The 27832-nt window shown below is 39.5% G+C and overlaps 1 protein-coding gene across 1 annotated transcript in view; it reads left to right on the top strand.

The window, feature by feature from the left end:
• Positions 1-5809: 5809 nt before the first annotated feature.
• Positions 5810-27832, top strand: part of SDHAF3 (succinate dehydrogenase complex assembly factor 3) — a 34307-nt gene continuing 12284 nt past the window's right edge. The window contains exon 1 of the mRNA XM_063324885.1: positions 5810-6007. Coding sequence (XP_063180955.1) covers positions 5846-6007 — 162 coding nt within the window. The 5' untranslated portion in view covers positions 5810-5845. The remainder of the gene's footprint in view (positions 6008-27832) is intronic.

A 27832-nucleotide genomic window follows, 5' to 3' on the forward strand; every position in this document is an offset into this window, starting at 1 on the left:
AAACCACATAGCTTGCATTTGTAAGCTATGCTTTTCATATAAAACATATTTAATTAAAACAGGAGACAGGACAACAAGCTTTCTTCTAACTTCATTTAAACACATGTTTATGTTGTGTTTTAAATTCCCCTTGGGTTAATGTGAAGCTGGGCTGAAAGCTTAGAAGTGATGTAGCCTAGCTAGTTTTATTCCCTGAGCTTAGACTCTGGGGCCCAACGGCGTGTCATCTGGAGCTCCCAGCATCCATGGACGCTGCTGTTCAGAAGGGTCTCGCTTGTGCTCCCCTCCTGACGCCCCGAGGCTGAGCTATGGTTTTGCATTCACACACACACATACGGTCTTTTCTGCAGCTTTTCAAAACATTAATTTATTTAGTTTGGCCATCTTCTCCCTTGTTCTGTTTTCCCCCTCTGTTCCAACCATCAACATAACAATTTCTGTGCTCTTTTTGTGTTCTTCTGGAAGGAATTTTAATGGATTTGTGGAAGCATCTTTGTATGGCTTTAAGTTTTACGATGACTGACTAAGTAGACCAGGAAAACAAAGATTTACCCATGAATGGTGCACTCTTTATATTACGTTTGAAATAACAAAACATGCTCTTTCAAACTCTTCTTATGTGAATTAACAGGAGAATATTGCATCTTCTATAGAATTTTAATGCAGTCGAACAGAACAGCACATGTGGCAGAGTAACCCAGTGGATGAGCAGCGTATTTACCAAAAAAGTTGTTCATAAAAGGAGAAGACACGCAGAGATTCTAAATATTGACATTTTCCGTTTCTGTTTGAGTTTTCAAACCCAGAAAAATTATTCTGTAATACAGGCAATCTTTTGGGTGTTTTCTTTGAATGCTGAAAACAATAAAAGCTTAAGGACAAAAATGATTTTTCCAGCTCACACTCTGATTTGGCACCGTTGCCTATAAGGGAATGTGTAGGAATTTTCCCCTAAAAATATTTTTAGGGGAAAAACTCAAAAAAGAGTTTTGATGCTCTTTAATCATTCTACCCCAAAATTTTAGTTTTGGATCAGTTCACCGAGTTGAACTCTTTTAGAAAATTTCAGCTGAATAGTAGATAAAGAACGATCTGAGAGAAAACCCCCACAGGTTCTTGGCAATCCTTCTCCCTTTCTTTCACAACCCCTTACCTGAGAAGTGCTGGTGCCTCCCTGCTTCGCAATCTGGCACTGGAGTAGAGAGAGGAAGGTGGGGAGATGGTGAGCAGGAGGGTCTACATACAAGCCTAGCACTCCGCTGGCGTCAGGCTGCCTATATTTGGCTCGCTGCAAAGCTCTGCTCACACATGTTCAAGCAGAAACTTGATAGAGTTTGGCAGCTAGATTCTCAGAAGATTTCCAATACTCTTGGCATCTTTCAAGTCTGCAGGAGGCAAGCAGAGCTTCCTCAGGAATTGCTTCTTTTGACTGTCAAAAAAATGTGGTTTGGATGATACAGATCATACGCTTCAGATGAAAGAACACGAAATCCTGCAATGAATGAGCAGCTCAAGCATAAGCTGAACCAAAGCAGAACTTCCTTTTACCATCCAAAAGCTATCAACGCGCCAAGCATGCAACTGACTGAAGCCCAGAAACAGCTGGCTGTCTCTCCCTTTCAAAATTGTCATGTGCTTTATTTATTTCATAAGAAATACTTTCTATTATTTGGTTTCATCTTACTATGAGATGCATACATGAGTACCTGAAGACATCCTGATGAGTTACACCAAACAGCACTTATTATGGCACCTTTTTTCCTCGCCGAAATGGAGCTTTTGAATGCAAACCATCTGTCCTGCTCTCACTACCATGCCCTGCTGACCAGCCTGGGGCACACCAAGCACAGCCTGTGTGAAGAACGCCGGTTTCACCTGGGCCAGGCATGGAACAGGCTGCTGTCTCTACAACAAACATGGCTGGTATCTTCATCAACTTGTATTTCCCCAAGCCTTGGGGAAAGAGCTGGTCCATTTTTCAACAGCATCCATGTATAACAGTTTGCATGTCCAACATTTTGGTGGGTTTTGAAGCAGACTGTCCCATGCTAGGACTAATTTTGCTCCCGTTGAATCAAGCACAAAGCTCTACTCCACATCGACAGAGGCAGAAGCATCCTGTGAATCTCCAATTATCCGTAGTGTTTTCTAAGTCATTTACGAAACTATTCATTTTGCAGTTGTTTCCCACAAAGAAGGGATAATTCTGCATCTTTTTAGTTTACGAGGCACACTGGAAGATGCCGCAGAATATTTAGCAGGCAATTTGTGCTGTCATAACGAATCTTTGGCTTGGCTTCTGATTCAGAAAAGTCTGCCCTGGTCTGGAATAGTATGCAAAAAGGAACTGTCTTGAATATATTTGAATATTTATGGAGTTTATTAAAAACTTCATAGTTCTGCAGTACGAGATGCAATTTTGTTGTGCTCTGCACATGCAGAAAGATGGGACAGGAAACATGGGACAGGACTATATGCTCCTTTTTTTTAATAGAAGGAAATTAGACTGTACTTTAACATTTACCCACAGTTTAGAGAGGAAGATTGCAGATGATCCTGTTTTTTAACAGACAACATTATAATTTAGCTTTGTCAGGACTACCAACAGTTCTGGAAAGGAATATCACGTCCTTGCATTCTGTATTTAAAAATTTATTTTGATTCACAAAAAGAATTCCTCTCAGGATGCTCTTGATAATTTAAAAAATTATAGCAATTATAACAGCTCAATAAATACTTCAGCTTCATCTTCTTTAGTCAACACATCACCGATAAAAGGAAAAATAAACATGGAAATGTTCCTCCAGTCTTTCTACATTTGGAGTTAGGACTGTATCAAACAACATGGCCACTCTGTCAGATTCACAGCGTCAAAATCTGTCTTCTATTTTTTATTGATTTGCTGCTAGCTCAGAGGGATGGCTAAGCAACTACAGCACTTTGCACCTATGCTTTATCACAGATTTCTTGTGTATCCTTGGGAAAAGGCTGAGGTGCTACTCACAGAGTCCTAGCCATGTAAATAAAGATGTAGTATATTGTCTAAGCCACTCTGCCTGACTTTGTGCTGCTCTATGGCAGAGCTGATGCTGCCTCCCCAGCTCCAAAGGCAGTATGGAGTACGGGACAGAGATACTCTGGTGTCTTTGTTGGATCCTCTCTGATTTTAGCATAACTAACACTGACCAGAGCTCAAAAGCTCAGCTGGATACAGAAGAACCCTTTATGGGGTATCTAAATCACATATACCCCAGTACACCCTTCTGTGGACAGCTGAAAAGAAGTAGGGATAAATCGCCATCACTTGCCCAAAAAGGGTGGGACAAATCCCTCTCCTGAGGTGCCTCTTTCTTTGATGCAAGCCAAGAAGCGCTCCCAGGCTGTGGAGCACCAGGGGCTGCAGCACAGATGCCCCAGGGTCCCCAACAGAGGCAGCACTGCCTGGAAGCACGGGCAGGTGTCTGCAAGAGGCAAGCAGAGCAGTTCAACTCAGGTACGTTAGCTAAAATTATGTCTGGACTCAAGTAGTGGCATGGATATTTTGAGTACTGATGATTGAGAGGTCATTATATGGAAATAATACCTCTAATATCTTATTATATCTTAAAGAGTTCTCATGGTGAGTCCTTTTGTGCCCATACACAAGTAATATGGCATTCAATTGCCCCTGAAGCGTCTCCACATTCCCTGATAGTGCAGAGCCCTTTGAGGACTTTGGGATATAAAAATTGTTAATGGGCAAAGGCTGACAACTTAGCACGTTGTCAAACAGCTTGCTGAGCTTACAGTTCTATCTTCTGCTCCATGGGGAATTTACTGGCAAATTCCTCGCTCCTCTGTCAGTGCCTAGGGAAGGTGCAAGGGGGAGGCTCAAGAGCCGCAGCTGAAGCAGCCCAGGAGGTGCACAGATGCTGAGGGAATCCTCCTCTTCTGTCGGGCAGGAACCACCGGGATGAGCAAAATGGCTTTTGGTCTCTGTGGGCAGAAAGAGAAGGTGTAAAAAATGTTGAAGGTCACAGATCTGGCTGATGCAGCCTGGTTAGCCTTTTTCAGCCACAAAGCAAGCGCCCAGCAGAGGGTTTAAGCAGGCCACAAAAGGAAGAGGGCTCCTAAAAACCACACAGGGTGGATGTAGCAAGGAGAAAGCTGTCAACATGGAACTTAAGTACGGTGGTCATTATGCAAAAAAAGATTTAAATAAATTCTTTAAATGAATGCACCCTGAGATGATTCAGTGTGGAATTGCATCACTGCAAATAAAACTGATAAAGCAAATAATTTTTTTAACCTCAGTCTTAAAAAATTGAACATGTTGAAGGGCACAGGGGTAAACAAAATGCATTAGGTCCAGAAATCCTTCGTCAAAGAAACATCTGCAGAAAATCCAGTTTGAAAACATACTGAGATCAATCAATTTGAGGATCAGGCCCCTGCCAGGGCCCATCCCAAGCGCATTACAGGCACAAAGAGAACTGGGAACTGCCAGTGAGAAAAAGTGAAACTATAACCATTTTCATTTATTTCAGTAACTTCTGTATTACTGGGAACTTCGGTATTCCATCACCAAAGTGCTTGGGAGAATGAACAAACGTAAAGAAATGGTAGTGAGTGAAATAGTCTGTAGTTTGCTCCTTCCTCTGTTGCTCACATACAACGACTGGGGCTTTTGATGTGGCAATACATTTTTATGACATTTCTGAGTATCCTGGGAAAGCTTAATACTCACTGGGACTATGGAAATATTTCCATTTGTTTGGAAGTGTCAATGATTTGACTGGCTGGAAGGAACTTAACAGGCACCCATGATGAGGCAGGACTTTCATCGCCACTGCCAGCACCACCTGATTTTCAGACTCTTTTCTTCCTTCAAAATATCCACAACTGTTGACATTTGAGGATATTCCCATGTGGGCGGGTTCGATGTGATGAAAAAAACTTCATGGAGAGCTGGGGAGTTGCAGCTGGGGCTGTATAGGTGGGAGGTATCAGAAAGCATGTGGTAACAAGGTGGTGGCACAAAGTCCCAAGGAGCCCCACGTATTTCTTGCTACGTCTTCTCTCATTTCTCACCCATGCTTAAAAATGCAGATAAATCAAATTTAAGCTTATGAAGCTTGGGTTTAATGGACTAATTAATTTGTACCACATTCTATCCAGGTATAAAGTCACAGAATCATAGAATGGTTTGAGTTGGAAGGGACCTTAAAGATCATCTGGTTCTAACCCCCTGCCATGGGCAGGGACACCTCCCACTAGACCAGGCTGCTCAAAGCCCCATCCAGCCTGGCCTTGGACACTCACAGGGATGGGGCATCCACAACTTCCCTGGGCAACCTGTTCCAGTGCCTCACCACCCTCATAGTGAAAAATTTCTTCCTGATATCTAATCTAAATCTACCCTCTTCCAGTTTGAAGCCACTACGCCTTGCCTTATCACTACATGTCCTTGTAAAAAGGACATGTCCCTCTTCAGCTTTCCTGTAGGCCCCCTTCAGATACTAGAAGGGGCTATAAAGTCTCCCGGGGCCTTCTCTTCCCCAGGCTGAACAACCCCAACTCTCTCAGCCTGTCCCCACAGGAGAGGTGCTCCAGCCCTCTGATCATTTTTGTGGCCTCCTCTGGACCCGCTCCAACAGGGCCATGTCCTTCTTGTGCTGAGGCCTCCAAAGCTGGACACAGTGCACAGCTCTTTCTTCTCATGGTGAGAACAGAAATGAAAAATTAACTGATTTTAGATTTTTAAGGTGCTGCGGCCCGCCCCGGGCCCTGCCCGCAGCTCGGCCCCCTCGCCCCGCCCCCGGCGCGGCCGCCTCAGGCCTCCGCCGGGCCCCGCTCGGCAGCCGCCATGCTGGGCGGTGCGCGGGGCCTGTACCGGCGGATCCTGCTGCTGCACCGGGCGCTGCCGCCCGCCCTGCGGGCGCTGGGGGACCGCTACGTGAAGGAGGAGTTCAGGAAGCACAAGGCCGCCGGCCCCGCCGAGGCCCAGCGCTTCCTGCGGGAATGGGAGGCAAGTGACGGGGCGGGGGGGGCGCCTCCCGAGCCGCGGGGGCGGCGGGCCCGGCGGGGGGTGGCGGGCCCGGCCCTCGCTGCCGGTGGCCGCCGCCTGCTTCCTCCCCCGGCTGGCGGTGGCCCAGGAGGCCACCTCGGGAAGGGGGGCCCGGCCTCTGCGGCCATAGCCTCGCCAGCCCTGCCCTTACCCGTTGTTGAAGGAAATGTGTCATAGAAAGGGAGACAGAACATGCTTGTTGGCCGAGGTGTCGACTGGCTTCCACTGACCCACGAGTTGTGGCAGAGTTAGGAAGTTCCTTGTAATTCTGCGTCTTTGGGCAGCTTATCTTTTTAGGGTTCTTATTTCCTTGCCTCATCTGGGTGTGATTATTAACTAGGCACGCACAAGTATATATAACAGAATGGCAACAGTTATACAATTAGCTATATATACATATGTAAAAGTACACACACAAAATTATCTGTATAACTTAAAATAATACATTATATAAATGTGTATATATAGATTTATAACTGCACGCACAGCTAATTGTATTAATTATAATTAGCTACACACATAGGTGTAAATAGCTTCCCTGTGAACTTGTATTTCGTTTCTGAGTGATGTGTTTCCAGAGTGTTTCCTGAGGAGGCGAGTCTCGCGTGGACATCGTGTCCTCTCCCCCTGAGCTCAGTGGCTGGATTCCCCAGGGACAGCAGAGCAGACGGCTCACCAGTCATTAGGATGTAAGAAGTTTCAGGAGCAGCAGAAGGAGGGAGACTCCTGAGGTGATTTCCCCACATGCCTGAATTCCAGCAGGTGCCAGCGTATTAATAGACCCCGAAAATCCACACGATAGATAAATGTTACAGACATTTCATAGGGGAAAAACTTCAATTAAAGCATTAAAACAACTGCAAGAGACATCTATAGACAAGCTTCCCATTAGCTTTCGTGCTCATTGGACTACTGGTTCGGTATTATTTTTGAATCTCAAACCTGTTTTCCTTTCTGTGGAAGAAAATAGTATTCTGCTCTGTCCTGGAAGCTGGTTAGCATAGGCAGCGCCCAGTGCCTTCCCAGTTTGTCAATGGAAGGGTAATGCAGTGAGATCTGACCCATCCCTTCCACCCAGTGTAGCTGAGATCTTGGGGGTGAAACAGCTCCATCACCCTTGCGCCAGAGCATCAGGAACCAGCAGGGAGAACACTGCCTGGTATTCCCTTCTGAGGAAAGGAATAAGTGTATTTTAATTGCCTCTTGCCAAATAATAGATCCTGAAGTCGGGAAAATTTGTATCTACCTCTCAAATGCCTCATGCTATTGTAATTCTCAATTGCCGTTTACTTGATATTGCCAAAATGTTTCCGCATCGCTGCTTCCAATTTTAACATGAGCTAAAAAGACAAGTTACAGGTTGCTATTTTCAGTGCTAAAATCTTCCTTAAAATAGTTTTAGAAAAGGAAGAAGATATTTACATTGAAATATTTTTAGCCATTTCTGTGAAGCAAACAAATAGTGAAAATGTTTCTCATTTTTAAAATGTTTTAAAAGTAGATTATAGCGAAAACTGGGAAAAAAATTAGACTACAAGGAACAGAAGTTGAATTTTGAAACCTGACATTTAGTGCCATTAGCTATGATATGTTCAAGGAAAGGAAACTAATTTAATAACTGTTTTGAGTGTGTGCATATAAAGAACCTTGCAAATATGTCTGTCTTCTAACTAGATGCTGGGAGGTATTAGCACATAGTTAATATGTCTCTTTTCATCTTTAATTTTTGTTTTGTTCTGGGATTTTTTTTCTCCTCCAAATAGTAATCTGTTTCAAGGGTGGAATTTAAATCCGACTTGCATTTTTGGTTTGTGGGACGCACTCTGCATCTTACGCTCTGCTGTGGTTCCCAGCCCCTTGACGGCTTGAACTAGGTAACTGAGGAAGGTGGACTGTAGATGACTTGCACTAGGTAACAGAGAAAGATGCTCCAATTCATGTTGGAGTCCTCTTTGCACCTTCCTGGGCAGCAGGGCACTCTTCTAATCAGAAATAGGCTGGAGGCTCTAGAATGGTTCTTGCAGAACACAGCATACACCAGTTCTTGAAGGGCGTATGAATCGCACAGTTAGGAATGCACGAAGCTGGGGTATGCTGCCTTACATACGTGAACCATAACTGTACTTCTAGCCTCTATATCTATTTTTATAAAAAAAACCCCTCCAAACCAACCAAAAAAAAACCCCAAAGAAATCACTACAACATTAATACAAAATGGTGTTTATATTCCCTGTTAAGTTTTAGCCATTTTGTGGGGAAAAATGCAAAGTTACAGCTCTGTTAATAGTATTTTGGCATGTTGCACATGCCAGCCGGTTTTCTTCCCGATTTGCTTGTTCATTGAGGTATGTGTGTACCTTACTGTATGCACTTCAGTGTTGTCAATGTTCAACTTATATCTGGAAAAGTTCTTTCCTCATCTCTTGCATTTCATGCAGGGTGTTTGATATAGAGTGGCATGATGTCTCATATTACAGAAAAATATTATTCATTATTTTATATTAAAATAGTGTATCTTAGTGTTTATTCACCAGAGGGTAAAGATTATGGTTATGATGATTGCATCAATGTTTCTTGACTTTGAATAAGGACTTCACTATGAAGTGTAATCTTAATAAGCCACCCTGCATGCTTTTTGAATGAAAATTTGCAAGGATGACTTATTTTAATATGAGACTGCTTGACTTTTGTTAAAACTCTTCAGGCTTTTTTAGGATATTCAAACCTTCTGTGTGTGCTTGAATATACTAGTTCATAGTCTGCGTTTGTGGTATACTTTCTTGTCCTCCAGCTTGCTTCGTATTTGCTAATTGTTTAGTTAACAGGCTTGGCATTTTAACTGCATTATAGTTTTTTCTTTTTTTCCCCTTGGTATTTAAATCATGCTGATTCAAGGGAACTGGGCACATTGACTGTTTATCAAGGAGAATAACCTGAGCAAATTCCCTTTATTTCTTCAGAAACATGGGGAAAAACCTGTAGGATTTTACTGTTAAAAGCTTTAAAAAGAACTGTTACAGGAGTCTTAATTTTACAGGGCATTCAAGCAACTGTAGCTTCTAACATTGCCCCTTGTTTGCCACGTACAGGAATTGAGCGGTTTTGTGTTAGAACCCAGCTGTGTAGATGGCTGATGTCATTTTTATGGGAACTCTGAACTGACCTGTTTGCGTTTACAAAATAGGAAGACTATCCTTTGAATATTCTTGGAAGAGTTCATAAGTGAATAAGACTGATAGAAATAGTCTGCAAGCACATATACTTCTATATAAAAGTAGAACAAAGTAAACTTTGCGTTTTTTCCTATCATTGGTGTTGGATCGATGGTTTGAGCCTTGAAACCCTCTGGAAAGTATTAGAGGGCGATAGAAAGAAAGCAAGTTTTGTTGTTCAGGAATTAGGGTTATTCAGGTAGATTCAAATTAAGTATATAAATTATTAATATATGTTCCTTTCTATTTTCTAAATGTTTAATATTGTAATTGAAATAATTGGTACTTATTTACAGGAGATGGCTGATATAATTAGATTGATAGTGATTATTACCTTGGAATGCTATCGAATTAATGTTGACAGATACAAGTGAATTAGTTCAAGAATCTTCTAAATCATATGGTAGCTGATGAGAATGCCTACTTAAGAATAGGTAATACTAAGATAATATCGATTACTTTATTCCAGGTTACAAATGATATAATGCAGAATATTCAGCTAAGTAATTTCAGTAATCATTTGGTTTACATCATTTAAGTTAATTCTTCTTTTAATTTTGAAAATGATCATTTTGTACTTAGTTTGTTTAAAAAGCCTGACCCTGTAGATGGGAAGGTCTGGACTATCTTGAGATGAGCAGAATTACATGACATTTTCTCACATCGAATAGATTGAATAAATTGCCTTTGAAATGCTTTGGCCGCTCTTGACTCTGGAAGCCTTTTTATAAGCTTTCAAATGAACTGACCTGGGAGCTGGTATCAGCTATTGTATGCTCAGAAGAGAGGTGACACTTTTTTAATTCCTCTTAACAAGTCTAGGCATTATATTGGTAAAATTAAGGCAGAGCTGTATCTCTCTGTCTGGGGAACCTCGTCATGTAGGCTCTCAAGAATGGCTAATTTTTTGAATCAGTATGATATTTGATGTGATACAAATAATTGTCATTCATCAAACTTGTTTTCAATTGCCCGTGTCACTTGCAGTGTTTAGTTTGCTGGGATGATTGTGGGATGGTCTCATGATATTTCCCAGGACATAGTTGTCCTGATATATCTTTTTCTGCTCGTGAGTGGATACGCTTACAGATCTTTTTGACTTCTTAATTCTTTGGGCTAGTGTGATCTTCCTTCCCCTTCTTGATTTATTTTTAAGCTTCTGGCACTCAACATTGAGGTGTTGAAAGGCGAATTTGAAGAGCAAATAACTAAAGAAAGTTGGATGGGTGGAAGAGGAAGCTGTAGCCAGTGCTGGAGTTGGACTGGAACAGGAATGGGACGTGTGGGTTGCCCTTTGTACTGTCCTACAGCAAATATATAGGTTGCGTAAGTCTAAAACTGCTACTGACTTTCTGTATTCTGCTCTCAGTTTCAGTGAAGTGCATTATATAAGTGATCTCTTCTTTGCCTGACAAAGAAATAGATTTTTTTTTTTTGAAGTGAAATACGACTTTAAGGTTTTTGCCATTTTATGACTTTAATAAAAGTTGTGAAATAGGATTTAAGAGTAGTATTTCATTGTAACATTACCGGATACATTGGAATTTGCTTTTAGTGATTTTTATGGCTATCTGGATGAAAACCTTCTTATTAAGAGCAAATTCCTACTGAGACTTACGTATTTAGCCCCCACTTAGGGTGTTCACTGGGTATTAATTTGTAAGAACTAAATTGGAGGCAATTTCCTCTATTTTCTTCGATATTTCTTAAAAGGCAGGAAAGAATTTCTCACTTTCCTGAGAGCTGTGGAGTTGTGGCTCATAAATTGAAGAGCATGTGGGATTCAGGTATGACTAGCCGCAGGAAATCAGCCTTCTGCTCTGACCTGGCGTTCATGGTGGCCTGCTTTGCTATAAGATTTGAAGTCTATCTGTATAAGATGGCAATTTTGCCTTGGTGCGCCCATGATTTGGTGAGTTTCCTGAACCAGCATTCATATGCAATTGTCCCTTTGATGAAAAAAATAAAGGCAAAGGTTGACCACATGGATCCCTATAGCAAATTTTCATGGTAATAAGATCCTTTTCATATTATGGCATCACTTCTGCCCTTTCAGTGCTCCTTCAAATTTGGGTTTAGAAGAAGGAACTTCTTTTCCATGGAGAATCCAGGTGGTCTGGGAGCTTCCTGATGCAGAGAGACTTGGGGTAACCTTGTGGATACCTGCTGGCTTGTGTGTGGCGCACGACCACGATGGGAAGAGGCATTTGGTACTTCCCATCCGGAAATCAGTGTCATTCTCTTCCAGATTCATCTGCTCACTGCTTAGGCCAGTGATTTCTTGGTGTTTGGTTTTTTTTTTTTTTTTTTCTGTGTACATACTGGTGTGGGATAGCATTTGATTAACTTCTTTTGTTTAATTTTGTTATGTGTAAATAGACTGCATTTTTTTTTTCTGTTTCAACAATGGTTTGGTCTGGGGTTGATGGAAGTAGGACTTAAAGTCAAATGTGAGATTTTGCTTTAGACCTTTACCGTATTCTCCAAATTCAAAATTTCATAAGCTGTGGCATCATTACTGTCAATGCTTCTGTCGTGTTACTATGCCAATTATCTCTATATTATCATATCAGTGATTGCATGTAGCTAGTCAGATGGCTGTCCTGTTAACTGTGCCTGTCTGCTAGTTGAGGTTTTTATTTACAACTGTTTTAACACAGCAGGAAATAAAACCTGAGTCACTGGGGTCACATCAGGCAGTAACGTCAGTCACTTGCATGTGCCAGTCACCTTGGGTTTATAACACGTCACATGATAAATTCCATTAAAGTGATGTAACTTTGTATAAATACATGGTGTGCAAATAGGTTTATAAATTTCAGACTATTTGATTGTTGCATGTATTTGTAAAGTATATAACATGCCTTTGATATTTAAAGTGTGCCATTAATTAAATCCCAACTGAAGTTTGTTGGTAGAGTACAGCAGTTTTTATTAGTTATAACTTAGATTGAGAAGTTTAAATCGTTGTAGAAGTGGGGTAAATCTCTAATAAACATAACAGTTTATTCCTTGCATTGAGTAGCACTGGCTTGGGAAATGAGCAGGTGTCCTGGTGTGAGGTAAAACAGGGCCAGTATTTATGTTGATGCTCTCACATTCAAAGGCACCATAGAAGTTTTGTGCATTCCTGCTCATGGATGCTTTTCTAATGAGTACAAGTTTGAGACAGCCAGCGTGTGATTAGATCTCTAAATAAGAAAATGGGAATGGTCAGACACCGTAGAAGCAGAACCAGCAATGGAGCATTTACAGAATTGTGTTTAAAAGGTAATTCAGGTTTCCATCTAGTGGTGGTATAAAATTTTGTCCAAGCCATATGAGACACAGCATATGCATAGCTATGCTAGCTAACATACTGTACTACTTATGTATGTGCGTGAAACTTAGGAAATCAAAAGTCTTTACTATGTATAAATTATATACACAATAGTACATAATTCTCAGGGCCTTCAGATTTTTTCAAGTTAGAGCTGTAATGATCAGGAATCTGTTATTTTGGTGGTGTGCATCCAGATTCCTGAGGACTCTTTGAATCTAACAGTTTATTTTATTTGCTGCAGTTTAGCCTGATTCAGCTTTTTCAGTGTTCCTTGACAGCCATTTCAAAGAATTTAGCTCGGTACAGGTTACAGAAAGAGAAATGATGTCTTAAAAAGTTGTCTTGAAGTTGTATGTGTGCAAGTATGAGTCTTGTTAGATTTCTTGTTTCTTCCTAGAATTTAAAAAAAAAAAAAAAAAAAAAAAAGAGGAGATGAGTATTCCAATTGCTTTGCCCCCATCTTGATGTTCCAGCACTGTCTATTTTTATTATTTAAATTATTTTATAGTGGAATTTGGAGAACCGTACCAGGTTTGGTTGTCAGATGAAGATAATATTGAGGTAACTGATCCACAAATCTTTTGAACTGTGTCATATTTTAAGACAACGTAGTAGGGCAAACAGACAAACTGAGTACAAATTGGAATTGAGAATTTATAAGGATTTCTGCTTGTTTGTATTTTATTGACACCTTCCTTCTAGCATTTGTTTGGTACTTGTGTGAATATTGTCAGCTTGTAGTGTTTTGTAAGCGTGGTAGATTTTACTATGTCTTCAATGCATTTCCACTATCAACACTATAAACACTGCCAACTTTCCACAAGTGCTGTCAAGTACCATATTTTGTAATTACTGCAATAATATTATGAGTGCTGTAATTGTGCATACTGTATAGATGTGCTTTTCTGTCCTGTGTAGACACAAAATTGATATTTTCTGCAAGTTAAAATGGAATCTGGAGCACATCTGGATAATTGTTTCAGAATTGTTTTTTTTTTTTTTTTTCTTTTTTAAGCTTAATGTGAGGTGTCTGCACAAGTGGCATTATAGAAATTGGAGGATTTTTAAAGCCCCAGATGTGTGTATCACATCTGAATATAGACCTGTAGTTAGGAGACACTGATGTATTTGAACCGATTAAGAGATGAAGGCTTTTTTATACAGTTCACTAACGTTAAAGTCAGTTAATCAAATATGGTTTTTTGCAAGAAGCTGAACCTCAGATTTCGACTTGATAATCTCTTATGTAGTGGCATCTCTATCAATCTTTATGTTGTTTTAGCTGTCTTTCATAATGCCAAGAGCTTTGGCTGTTTTAACGCTGAAGCTGACTGTATCTACAGCCATACATCTTCTAATTGTTTTCCTGCCGTTTATGCAGCTCACTCCTGGGAATACACTGAGCAGAAAATTTCTGCTGAAATATTTTTATTTCTGTGTCTTGAAACTGCTAATTTCAAACTGTGTTTTTTGAAGGATGTGATTTGGAAAACTTTGTTAATCATAGTGTCTGATAAAGTGTTTGAATTTATAGGTTTTTAAAGGTCATTTCCAGAAGTAACGTTGATGAGATGGTTTTTAATGAAATGTTCATTATATTAGAAGCGAGTTAGAAGTGTTATTAGAAATAGTTACCAAGCGTTGGTTTTTAAGCTTAATGATACGTGGGGAGTTTGAGTCCTGTTAATATTCTCTTTGTTGTTGTTGCAGGAGTATTAGTGGGAGACAGAGCAGACTGAGATGAGAGAGAGCAGGATGAGCTTTTTTTCCCCTGCAGTAACTACCTAAATCTGTAGAATATCTTCTAAATTGATCTTGCACCCATCTTTCATGAGTGGTAGCAACTGATCCTTAAAACATAGATGCCCATTCCCTTGCTCTGCAGAAATTCCTGAATGATATAAAATTGATGCACTAGTTCTATGCTGTTTATGCTATTTTTTTCTTCTTCCTGAACTATTCTATTCCATAATTTAGAGGAAATGAACAGATGATTAGGTCACTGCAACATTTTTTTTTCTTCCTTTTTTTTTTTCTTCTTTTTCTAAATCTGAATCAGAAGCAGCCTGGTGGAAGGGTGAGGACTTTAGACATGTCCCCATCACCATTGCTTCTTTGGAGATGTCATGACTGAATGCATTGAATTGTGTTGGTGGTGTTAATATCTGTATAGAATGAACCAGAGAAATTGTTTATTTTCTGTAGGCCACCAAATACCATTTAGTTCCTAACCAGTTTCTTGCTTTTTACGATCACAGCGGAAGGCGCATAGTCTGTGCAATTGAATTGAGTTTGTATGTTGTTTGATGTGTAATATTATCAGCTCTGCAATCTGTACTGAGGGAAGAATTTCTGTTACATGAGCAGCCTTTCAAACTTCATCACCTTCTATGTGAAGTCTGTAATGCCCTCATGCGTAGTCCGATAGTGGATTTTTGACTGAAAATATCCTTCATAAGACTGCAGTTTTTGAAGTGTACACATGATGGCAGCAAATGCTTAAATTGAGAGGGCTTCCTTCTAGACTAGAACCAAGTAGGATATTGACTTTTATATAAATAAGAATTTTCACAGATTCTGTTCTTTTTAAATTATTTATTAAACCACATAGATTTATTAATGTACTGCTGCAGATTTTAAGAAAGCGTTTTTAATTCAAAAACTTTACTGTGGTTTCCATCTGGTTTAACCATAATGATTTCTTGATGTGCTTTCTGGTTTTGATTTGCATTGGGGTAGTTTGCTAACTCAGCAGCGAAACCCAGTAGGTACCCCAGTAGTTTGCAGGGAAAAGGGCACCTGTGACATTCTGTTATCCTTTTAGGTGTTTCGCTGGCACTTCACATTCCCCAGTCGTGCTGAAGTTTGCTTTTCTAAAGCCCGTTATTTCTTTTTTCTATTTGAGAAATATTTCTGATCTCTCTGCAAAAGGATCTCATACATTCCTCTTTCGCTCTTCCATTTTTAGAGTGGTGATCTCTCCTTTTGTGATGATTTTTACTCAAATCGCTTTTCACAATTGGATTTGTAGCTGAATCAAACCTGTGATGGAGAACCAGTCTAAGATAAATACCCTGCACTAGCCTTCACAATATTAAAAAAAAAAAATAAAGAAAAAATCCTAATGACATTCTAGGAACTTCATCAGCATATGACTATACTTTTTCCAACAGACATTGACATGGTAAAAGTTCCTTTTTTCTTGCAGTTGGCAAGGTCTGGGAGTTCTTCAGAGTGTTTTTTCCCATTGTCTTGTGATTAAATGGTCCAACAGGATAGTTTTACTTCTTTTGTTCCTCTTCAAGCTTTTCTCTGGCACTTTTAGTAACTTACTGTCTTCTTTCTGTGCTCCCTAATAGATACATATTCTTGAAATACCATGTAGTATTTTGTTCTTTATTTTTCCTCATTGCAGTCTTTCTTTACAAGTTCATGTCTTGTAATCTACATCAGTAAAATAAACTTTCCAGCAAGCATTCTTGGCGCCGTGAAAGACCCATCATGCGTCTGTCGGTGAACGTACCTAGGCTACGTCCTGGACTCAGCACAGAGATGAGAATCACATGCACAGCAGCTGCATGGCTTCCACCTGTAGGCATCTAGTGTTGTGGGGCTGAAGAGAGTTCAGACGTGCTGTGACCAGATCCCCAGTGGAGTGACAAGGACACCAGCGCTCAGTTGGAGACTAAGTCTGTGAGCATGGCTTGTGTTTACCAACAGCAGACTCCCTTAATTTCTAAGTCTGACAATTGAACGATTGTTGATGTTTCAGATAGATACCATCGGATAATGGTAGTTGGATAACCAGCCAGTTCTTTGCAGATCTGATGTCAGATGTCATACTTCAGTGACATAAAAGCGCACCTTTGCTACTGTGGTATCAGGGGAGATGCCCAATATGCATATTTTGTTCACCAAAATGAAAGCTTTATTGTTAATAATGCCATATTTTAGATACTGTTGCAAAGTACATTGGTATTGCATAGTGTTTTTGAGAGTAGGAAGTTTTCTTTAAAAAGGAAAATATAATATAATAAAAACATATTTATTCTTACTTTCATTCCTGGAAATGGCTGAAGCATTTAAAATGAATCTCTTTTTTTCTCTCCCTTCCAAAATGAATATGGCATGTGTCAGTCATCACCATGATATTTTAGGCAAAAAGCTATAGTCTGACAGTTATGGGAACTGTGTCTTAAAAGAATAGCATCAGGTGGAAACTGTAGATCAGCTTTAGGCTGTGGTACAAGCAGGTTGCTGTAAAATTAAGGATATTCTGATTCATGTTGAAGTGTCTTGACTTGTTCTGTGTAGGTACTTCATTTACAGTAGTTTAAATTTGGTTTCATGCTTAGAATTAATTTTAAGGTATACAGCAAGTCGGAATATTCAGTTGTTTTCTGGGGCTCTTGAATTTTTAAATTTAGTTGATTGTTCGGAGTGAAGCATGCTAGCGAGCTTTTTAACATCTGTTACAGTGAGTCATTGTAAGAATTTATTTAAGAGATCCATAATGTGAAGAGTTTTAATTAGATAGCAAACATGTATTATGTCCTTAGTGTTTTACAAAGCTGAGATCTTGTATAACTGATGGTTTTGTTCACTAGTTCTGCTGCTGTTTGACTAGTGAAAAGAAATTTCATAGGCAGCGCTAGCAGTGTCGTTCTGGTTCACGGGCAATTCAGTACCATCGCTGTAACTTAATGGAGTTACGTTGTTAAGAAAAACATCATCATCCTATCAGTCAAGCAGCAAGTGAAAGTTGCTTTGTGAATAACGTGAACTCTGATTTTTTTTCTATTTTTTTCTTTATTTTTTAAAAATTTTATTTGTGATTGTGATTTTTTGTGGAGTGCCTGCCTGCCAGCAGGTGCCACTCCTCAGCAGCAGACTAGTTTCCCAAACTTGACCAGATAGAGGAAAACAGTTGTGGTAGACCTTTGTTTTTAGAAACATTAGTGACAGTTTGCCTGGGATTGTCTTTGTTTTCTTTGATAAGAACAACCTGTGCTATAAAGAATTAAATATTTATTTTTTACGATGGAGTTGTTTGAAGTTTTGTTTCCTGCTGATGCATTAAACCTCAGGGCTGGAAAACCAGCAGTATGTAGAGTAAGGTGCCTTTGTTCTTCAAAATGTTGCGTAGAGCAGTATTTTAGTTGAATAGAGGATGACCCAGAAATCTTTCAGGACTCAGGAAGCTTCATTATGGAAGGATTTTGGGTGGTGGAAGGGTGTCTGTATCAGGGTTGCTGAAAAACTATAATGAGGAGGATGACTTAGAAGCTCAAGTCTCAATGACTTGCACTAGGACAAGTCATTATAAAACCCTTAGGCATATTGAAAAGCAGCTGGCCAAGTTGTAAGTGCATCTGCCAAGGAAGAACTAAAAAGCCATGCAATGAAAATAGACAAGGGAATCCTGTGCAAGAATATTCTGTTGTTTCGCTTTTCTAAATTTTGGAAAGACATTGTCCTGTGATTAAATGTCCTGGGCCATGAATAATGGCATATTGCTGTCTCCAAACTTTAAAAAAGATGAACACACTATCTTTTTAACAGCTGATGTTTTGTATGTGGATGAGGCCTGTCTTGGCCTCTGCAGACATCTGCAGTGGAAGACTATTTTGGTAATTGGTAAATACGGTTGGACCAGCAGACCCGGGACTCAGCTGATGGATGCCGTCCTTCCAAACCCAACACCTTCCATATGTATGGATCCATTCTGCCAGTATTGGAAGGCTTCCTGGGATGGCTAACGAGTTGTTGATATTTTTTTTACACGTGTTCACCTGTGTGTCTTGTTCTAAAGGGTTTAGTTTTGTGTTCCTGGTGGGAGAAGATCTATTAGCAAGCAGTCTCTCTCTCTATGTATACATATGTTTCTCCCCCCTTACCCCTTAAAAATAACGGGGATCACTTTCTTGTTGCTGGTGGGAAACCCGTGGTGATATGGGGACGCCATTTGAACCCTGGAGAATTAACTGTGAAAAAAGTCGTCTGTGCCAGTATCATTGCATTCCTCCATGTTTCCTGGGAAAGAGCTCCTTTAAATTCTATTTTGGGTTCTATAGTTTGGGTTTTGCTAGAAAGGCAGCCCAAGACCTTGCAGGATCGGAGCAGACCATGTGTCGATTTAGATATGGCCCTTTCCTGTTTGCCGCTGTCTGGTCCTTGCTGCTGGTTTTACAACCTTGATAGCGCTTTATTTTCTGGAAAAGCAGTAATTGTAAGATGAAAACAGTTTGTTTTGCTTATTTTTTATTTGTAAATGTAACACTGTTGCTGAGATGTTTCAGAAATAGTATTTTTTAATGAATTAAAACTAGGATGTTTTAATTGTCATGAGTGAATGTTTTTCCAGTGGTACAGACTCATTCCTGTGGTCATTTATATTCAACTTATTCTGACTGAAAAAATATAAAGGGACGCTTAAAAATGTTTTAGTCCAGTGCAGAATGGCAAGCCAATTAAAATAGAAATTTTGTGTGTGTCTGGCCTCAAAAGATATTTGAGAATTTTTTATTAGTATTTGTTTAATAATTACTTTACCTTTTTTCATAAAGGGTAATATGGAATTATTCAGGGTTCTGGATCTTGCTCTTATATTCATCAGCTCTTCCTAGGAAATCTTGTAGTCTGCATTTCGTGTTATTCATATCACTTTCAGGAAAAAGTTTTTCTGACTTCATTTGACATTACAACAAACTTGCTTCTCCTAAGGACATTTTCTGAAGCATTGACTAGTATCAACTATCCAGTGTTAACAGGTGTTTCACAAACTCAATTTCCTAGATGTTAACTACTTCCAACCCTTTAGGATTGTTTTTTTTGTTTTGTTTTGTTTTTCTGTATATATATATAGATAGATAGATACACATTCTATGTATATGGTGTATTTCAGGCGTTTGGCACAATCTGCTTCATTGAGTATTTAATGGTTATGACCTGCAGCAAAGCATGTTGAAATCATAAGATGATTTCAGTGAGTTCTTCTGAAACTGCAGATGTGCGAGACGGTCTTCTCAATGGACAGTAGCACAGTTGTGATTGAGTCACAGCAACCTGGTTGGTAGCATCAGTGACAAAAAATTGGAAATTTTTCCCCTTTTTTACCTGTGTTCACGCTGGCAGAATTGTCTGTCATTGAGAACGTTGATGATTCCTTTAGGTTGGAAGGTGGCCAGTTCAGTGGTGATGCCAGTAGAGGGGTAGCCAGTGAAATTCGAAGGAGTAAAATTAAGTGTAATGAGATGTTGTCTGCCCGGATTATGGAATAGTTCCCGAAGGAAACTGAGATCAGTCTGAAGAGCTTTTAGGTTAGTAAGAAAGAAAACAATCTTGAAATTGCTGTTCTTTTAGAACAAAGTATGTTGGACAAAATAATCAGCTTTCCAACATGCTGCAGTTTGTGACGCTGCTGGCTGAAACAAAGACAGAAGTCTGCAGGGGGTCTGTGAAATACTTTATAGGTTTCTTGCTGTTTTGTTTTCACTTTGCTAAATCGACATACATTGAACTTTCAAACTCTGTTATTGGAATGTGCTTGATTTCACAGTGACTGGCATTTTTGAAGACCACCGCCTATTTTTTGCAAGATATTCTACAGAGAACAAACTTGAGGAATTTTGTTGCCATTTTGTCACTGGTGCTTGGAATGTGTTTATTCTGTTTATAAAATAAATACGTACAGTAAAATATAAGGAATACTTGGTATGGTATGCATTTTTTGTTTATTTACTAAGTAGAATTGAAAATTTTCAAATAGAAGACCAATTTGTATCTTGCTTAAGGAAGTAAATAAATACTTTTTGTTGCTGTTGTATTCAACACAGCACAGTTTTAGACAGTAGCTTTTATCTAAACTACTCATAAGTGACACTTAGGGATGAGACATGAAACTAGATAAGAAAAGACAAGGAAAACAGAAAAAAGAAAATAGTGGATTTTTAACTGGAATTAAGTTGAGGCATTGCGGTACCAGTAGTTAGGAAGAAAATAGTAAGGATTAATGTGCTCAGCAATCTCTAGCTATTGCTTACCTTGCTAGGAAGTGTGGAGAGCTTGCTGTAGGAGAAGATGATGTCCCTTTCAACTCTTTTACTGAATTATAAAGGTAAAGTCATACATGTATTAGAGCACTTGGTTAAGGGAAGGGAGTCTGAATTTTGCGGTTGAAGAACTTAAGCATTTACCTGTTTGCATCGAAGCAAACCTTTTTATTAATTCTGCTTGATAACCTATTATAACATACTGCTAAATCCTGTCCCTTTCAGATTGCGTACTCCGCCACCCGGACTCTTCACAGCCTGAGTGATAAGGTTTTGGAAAGAACGATCCTAATACAAAAACTGCACATCACAGAGGAGACTCTAAGCCAAAACCAAGCAGTGTGTGAGATGAGCATTTGACTTGGGAAGACACCTCTTGCAGAGCGTGGTGGGATCTGTCAGTTTAACCGTTTGGCCCCAGCACTGCTGGGCTAGAGCTGTGTCTGTACGGCTGGATGGGATGTACCTGGGGCTGCTCTGCAGTGGCAGTGGAGCAGCCCCTGTCCCTGCTGTTACACTTTTACCCCCCAAAGCAGGGTGGCCACATCCAAAATGCCTGCTGGGAGCAGTCCACAACCTGTGCCAGCTCTCTGGCTGGGCCTGGGAGTTGTCTGGGAGAAAGCTAGTTACCCTTCATCCAAACCTGTGCCGGGGAGCGTGGCACCAAGCTCCCAGGGTGGGTGGCTGAGGTCTGGTAGCCTCTCAAAGCATTCCCTGGCACCGTTTTAAGGCATTAACTGCAGACAGAGCTCTGACTCCTCTGCTGTCAAGTGCAAGTGCTGCTTCCTGCTGGATTCTTTTTCTCTTGCAGTATCAGATTCTCTTCAATCATTAGATTTACCTAAGCTGCTCCAAATCTCTGGAACCCGTGTGCAGATCTGAGCTGTTTCAAGGAGCAAGTTCTGAATTGTTTAATGTTATTCTGGTTCTGGTCTGGTAACGTAAGGGGAGACTAGGCCTTTATGAAATAGCATCTCAAACCTGGGCACTGTGTCTGTACAGCAGCAATTGTGAATGTTCTGCTCTGAATAAGTGGAAAATATATTCCTGGAAGGAAAAGAAAGCAAAAAAAACCCCAAACCCAAATCCAACCCTTGCTGTCTTTCTAACCAGGAGGGATTGCCAGACATGTGTCTCGTTACTCTGCATGCTAGAACTGAAAAATGTTATTTGAATTCTCCTATTTCTTTAAAATTTCATTTCTGCTTCAATGCAATGAGATCGTTCACTTATATTAACCCTTTCAGTGTCCCCTTGAGAAAATAGTTTCAGCTGCCGTTTATACTTGCCCTTTGCACTAAGTGATAAGATAAGATAAGTGAGCTAAGCCCACTTTCTCGTCATTCCCTTCTACTGACCCACTTCTGAAATGGCATGGGCCAAGTTCAAGATTTCATAGGCCACAATGGCCAAGACTGTGACATTGTGAAGTTTATTGTGTGCAGTGCCTGTAAGAGGGTGTTGTATGACTGACGAGCAGCCTGAAGAAGCCTGGTTAAATTTGCTTGGGTAATGATGGATATAGGGGAACTCCCAAGTTCCCTGGAAAAACTAGAGCTACTGTCATCTTATACAGCAACCCAAGGAAAAGCAGACGGAAAATAAACTTTGTTTCTCTTTGGGTAATGCCAGTTTGTAGATTAGGGCATTTCTAATTTATGCTTTATTGTTGGTGTTGAGCCTAATTGGATGAACTGGTATCTGTAAGATGTATTGCATATGAGTTTTGATTGGTTATTTTTTGGTTGCTGTTGCATAATGTGTGTTTGGTTTCAAGTGGAAAGGAGTTTTTGTTCTTCTTTTCACTTGCATATTGTACAACTAATGCTTCAAAGACCGTTCAATTTAGTAAGGAAAATAAATGCAGTTTGTGTTTCTTTTCTGAGAAACAGCTGCCAATGAAGTTCTGAGTTTGTTACAAAAGAATAGGATGGAAACTAGCTTATGCATGCATTCAGCAAAAGATACAGTTTGAATAAATCAGCTAAATATTGAATGGCCATAATATTCTGCTACTAATCTCTTAAGTACGTGAACTTGTCTGTCTTAAAGCGAAATTTGTAGTTGCTTTAGTTGCTTTTATACATTTGCCTTGGGGGGTGGGGTGGAAACAGCCATTTGCTGTAGTATAATATATTTAGTATTGGAAAATATAAAAAAATTAAAAATCTGGTAATCCTCAAAACATAACGTCCGATTTTATCTGTAGCCTGAGATTTGTGTTTTAAATATTTTTTTTTTTACTTAGGGATAGTCATCAAAATATAACGTGGACTAATCTCGGCGTTTTAATGAGTAGAGTAATAAAGCAGAGGTAGCCTGGAAGACTGTGGCTGGAAGGGACCTCGGGAGGTCCAGCCCCCTACTGAGAGTCAGGCCATCTTACGTCGGGTTGCTCAGGGCCTCGTCCAGTCACAAATCCTTCTGATTTTTGCTGTTTGGTGTAGAGGATGTGGATAAAAGATTTGACTTACAGTATAGTTTTCAAATGCTAGCTGAGAAAATTCACGAAGTTTTTGGTGTTCAAGCGAAACTTGAACAAATTTTTCAAAATTCAAAAATTACAATGACAGAAGTCAGAAAGTCATAATTTAAATCAGCATTCACAACTAAATGGGACTGAAGTACAAGTGCTGAGTACTCGGAAAATATGTGATCACTGACACACACTGATATCCTTTGTGGTACATGTAATAACTTGTTTTCAATCCAGGAGTAATACGTCCCAAAGAACTGTAAATCACAGAGTTGTGTTTTGCCTAATAATTTGTTTAGTTTATATATAAATGTAACTATGTAGGTGTGATGTTGGCTGTGTGTTGACATTTCAACAATATGTTCAGTATGCTTTGGTTTAGTTTATCTGATTTTCACATTGAGACAGAAGTTAGTTAGAAGTTAGTTGGAGACTAGTAGTATACTGGGTGCAAATGCTGTCTACATTATTAATTTTTATTGTATTGGTTTTAATGGACTGTTTGTGCACTTATTTACACAAATATACACTTTTAATGCATGGTAACATGTATAGGTTGGAATAAATTAAGTGTATGAGTTTGTGCAGATCTTTCTTTTGAAAATCAGTTCCATGGCATCCAAAAGACTTAGTTCCAGTCTTTCATGGCATTACAATTTTAGGATGCATTAGCTAGATTGATACCTAACAGTACTTCACTGGAATTTATTTAGTAGTCTAGCAGAAAGCACGAAACGGTGTGTAATGGGTTTAATTGCAGTGTGAATGAGCACTTTTAATTTGTTTTGTTTGGCATTGTCTTTTTTTTCACCTTCAGATGTTCACTTCTGTTGTGTGAGGTGAAGTTCTCATGACCCCTTGTACTATTTAGCATATCCCATTTGTTGATTAAAGCTTTTGGTACAGCGATGCATCTATCGCTGGCACGTGTTACCAGATTACTTGCTAAAGGTTTCCTTTTTCACGAGCAATGGGACTTTTTGGTTTGTTTTCATTTGTGATTAGATTGCTTGTAGGCAGTGGTTTTGAGGGAAGATAGGATCCTAAAGGTATATCAAATAGGTATGATAATTTTGACAGCAATTGTGGCAGAACTTTCCCAGGGAAATTCTCCACCCACCTGATGAAATAAAGCATTACTAAGCTGGGTTCTGCAAAGGAGGATGTTTTGCACTGCCATAGTGAATATAGCAAGCAGTTCACTGAAGATGAGGAGATCTGTTGTATTTTTCTCATAAATAAATACAGTAGAATACAAATGATCCCATTGATCCCCCCCCTCCCATTGGTGTATGGTCTTGTTTTCAGTGTTTTCCTCTTTTAAGAAATTAAAAATTCATGTTAGAACGTTATGTTTTGACACAGAGGAGATGAGTTATGTTTTGTTCTGGTTTTCTAGGGCAGCAGTCAATAGTAAAGGTTAGTCCTGCACTATATCAGCAGGTGGACTCAACTTATGGTTGAATTTACAGTAGTGCATGTGCCTGTGGGTCAGAGATGCACCGGGAGCTGGGGTGAGCTGGGAAGTGCAGTACAGTCAGGACACCGAAGCGATACTGGGCCATGGCCCGTGGACCAGCCATCCAGATGCCTTCAATGTCTAGCCCCTAGTGGGTTTTGGTGTAAACAACTGTTTATTCTAATCTGCCCGTCTTTTCTGTGATAGAAATGGGGCATGTACTGCGGTGGTAGAAGAACCCTTGCCATCCAATGCCTTCTTGTGCTCAGAGCTGTGACCTGCTGCCTCTGCGTGCCGTGCTCACCACCTTCATCTTCATGATACTGGAGAGTGGGAGAAGTTTTCACGACATCACCAAGCAGTTTTAGTTTGACTAGTTTAAGCTCTCCCCTGGACTGGTGGCTTCACAAATGCAATGGGATTGATGTTACTTGGAGGATTACTATTTTTTTTTTCCCCCATTTAGTGAGCATGATTTTTCTTTCTTTTTTTTTTTTTTTTTTTCAGAGGCACATGAAAGATTCTGCAGAACAGCAAAGCATAATATTCATCCCCCCCTTAAGACTGAAATAAACCCCTGCTCACGAAGACCCCATAATTTACCATCAGTACGGTTCAAGGTGAAGCATTGCTGGCTGCTACGTGATGTAAATGTTATTCAGGATTGTTCTGCTGGTGTCTTCAGGCAACTTATTTGAGAGATTTTTCCTGTTTGCTATTTTGGCCTAACTCTATAGGGAATCTTGTGACTACATTAAAAAGCAGAGTAGCTTAATGGGGAGTTTACCTTAATTAGGTAGCTCTAAAAGCCATCCTGCAGAATGGAGAGTGAGACAAGAAGTCATCCTGATTCTCATGTAACTGCCTGCTTGTGGGCAGATGTACCCAAGACTTTCTTTTCCATATGTTTCTTGGCTAGCAAGGAAAAGTCGTTAAGACATATAAACAACTCAGAAATAATTCAAGTTGTTATTGTTCATATGGCATTGCATTGCTTTAGACAAGTCCAGAGTCATTTTAAAGCCATGCAAATGTAAGTTCAGATAATTCCTTAATGTTGAAAAGTCTTGAAACATAAATGAAACCTTTTGAATAGTTTTAGTATTCTCTGACTGGTAGAAACCTGGAGGCAACCTATTTATTCGCATCATCAATGGACAGCAAGCCGAGTTTTTTCTAGAACTTACTATATAATCAGTTTGTAAAACTCTTTTCTCTTCCTGATCATATACAGTAGAAAAAGGACTTGTTTCTTAATACAGTATAAACAAACAGTGGAGCAGTTTGTCATTGACGCTAATAATCAAAGTATCATTGTATTAGTGTGGAGAGAGCATCTGAGCGGGTGGGATGTACCCTACCAAAATGATTAAATGGTACCGCTTAGCGCAGAGCAGAGGTAGTTTATCTCAGGGTTGTTTGACATACAAGTAGAACTAAGATGCTGCGCTTTCCATTCTTGATATCTTCTATACAGGCAGGCTGCTTCCGCTCCAAATGTTAATGCTTTACCCAAAGCTGAAGACCGTGGTTCTCAGCTGGGAAAGCACCTGGGAGGTTGGCAGCCAGAGTGCAGAGCTAAGCCAGCTTGACCAAACTTAATGTGGTGCGTTCGTGTTTCTGAAAGGTTGCTTTGGTATTTTCCTGGCTCATCTTTTTAAGATGCTTTCCTTTAAATTATTGAGGTAAATTACTTTCTGTTTCAGTTCCACATGCATTTTTGCTTGGGACCAGACAGCCTGTGGTTGCACAGAGAAAAAGGAGAGGTTCTAGGTGGGTGAGAATTTTTAGGAATAAGCAGGCAGTCTTGATTTTTGTTGCAAGAGCTTAAGTTTCTATTAACTGAGTGTTCATTTCAAAATGAAGTATGTACAACTCTAAGCTATTTGACTTACTTGATTTCCATCCCTTTATTACTCCCCTACCCTGTTTTCCTTGTCATTTGCTAATTCAAAGCAAGCCCCCTTTAATAGTTGGAAAACCTCCTGTAATAGCAGAAACAAAAAAGAAGGAATAGAATAAGATTTAGGTGAGTTAATTTTGAAGTATTTGCTGTAGAGAGATTACAGGAGAACGTGTTCAGGCGTGAGTTTGATATGTATTTGATCTCCCCAAGAACAGTACAGAATATTTTATGGAGTTTTTCAGAAGTGCTTTCAAATTAGCTGTCTCTACAGTACTTTATTGAATTTTGAAGCTTGTTCAGCAGATCAGTGAATTTTCTTTTTTCAACCTAATCCCTCCAGTCTTATGTGACAGCCCAGCCCATACCTGCTGTATTGTGACAGATGCTATAAAAATCCTCTTAAATGTCAGAGCAATTGGATAAAGGGATAAATAGATAGTGACTTGCAGATGATTACAGAATTTTTTTTTGGTTTTTCAGATTTGGGGGCTCTGATGTAGTCAGTAGAGATGCACGCTCCTTTATAGCAGCTCTTGAACATACCAATGACACATTTGTTTTCTTCAGTTAACTTCTGTGGCTACTTCTGAAGTAGCTCTGAGATTGTATAAAAATCTGCAGTTTAAAAACCCTTTGTAAGATACATAGTTTTGTAGGCTTTAAAGTTTTTTGACCTTAAGAAACTGCTAAAAACACAATTTTAGAATTATGTTCAGGATGGGAACTTCTAATTTCTCTGACCTTTTTTGTCTGCACCGTTCTATCAGAGGACTTTCTGGCTGCATATATGTTATATCACAATATTTTAGGAAAATAAAACAGAGTAAAGAACTTTCTGTTGTAATTTTGAGAGCAATAGAACTAAAGAAGAAGGAAATGCTGTGATTTCTTCTACTTCTTTGAGGATATGGAAGACTTTTTAAACGATATATATTATTAACTTTATTTGACAGAGATATGTTTATGCGTATACCAAGTGTATGTCTGGTCTAAAACTTGAACGTCTTTTGATGCAGCAACAAGAACTTTAAACATTTGCACTGGGTGTAGCACAGAGACTAATGAATTAATCTTTTTTTGCCTTTTATTAGGTACTATGAAGTACATGTTAATTGCAGTAATAAGCCTTCTTTCCATAGAATGAGTTTACAAATATAAACCAATATGTTGTTAGTTGTCTTAAGGAAAATGTCAGTTACATCAGTATGTATTTATTTTCACAGAGATGCCCTATTGCTGCTATTTAAAAGCAAGAAGGACTGAATTGTAAACAAATGATTGTGGTCAAATACACTGAGTTATTTCTGTAAAGTACGACTATCAAAAGTACCAGACTGAACACCATACTTGGATATCTAAA

This window comes from Chroicocephalus ridibundus, chromosome 2, assembly GCF_963924245.1.
Source record: "Chroicocephalus ridibundus chromosome 2, bChrRid1.1, whole genome shotgun sequence".
NCBI lineage: Eukaryota > Metazoa > Chordata > Aves > Charadriiformes > Laridae > Chroicocephalus > Chroicocephalus ridibundus.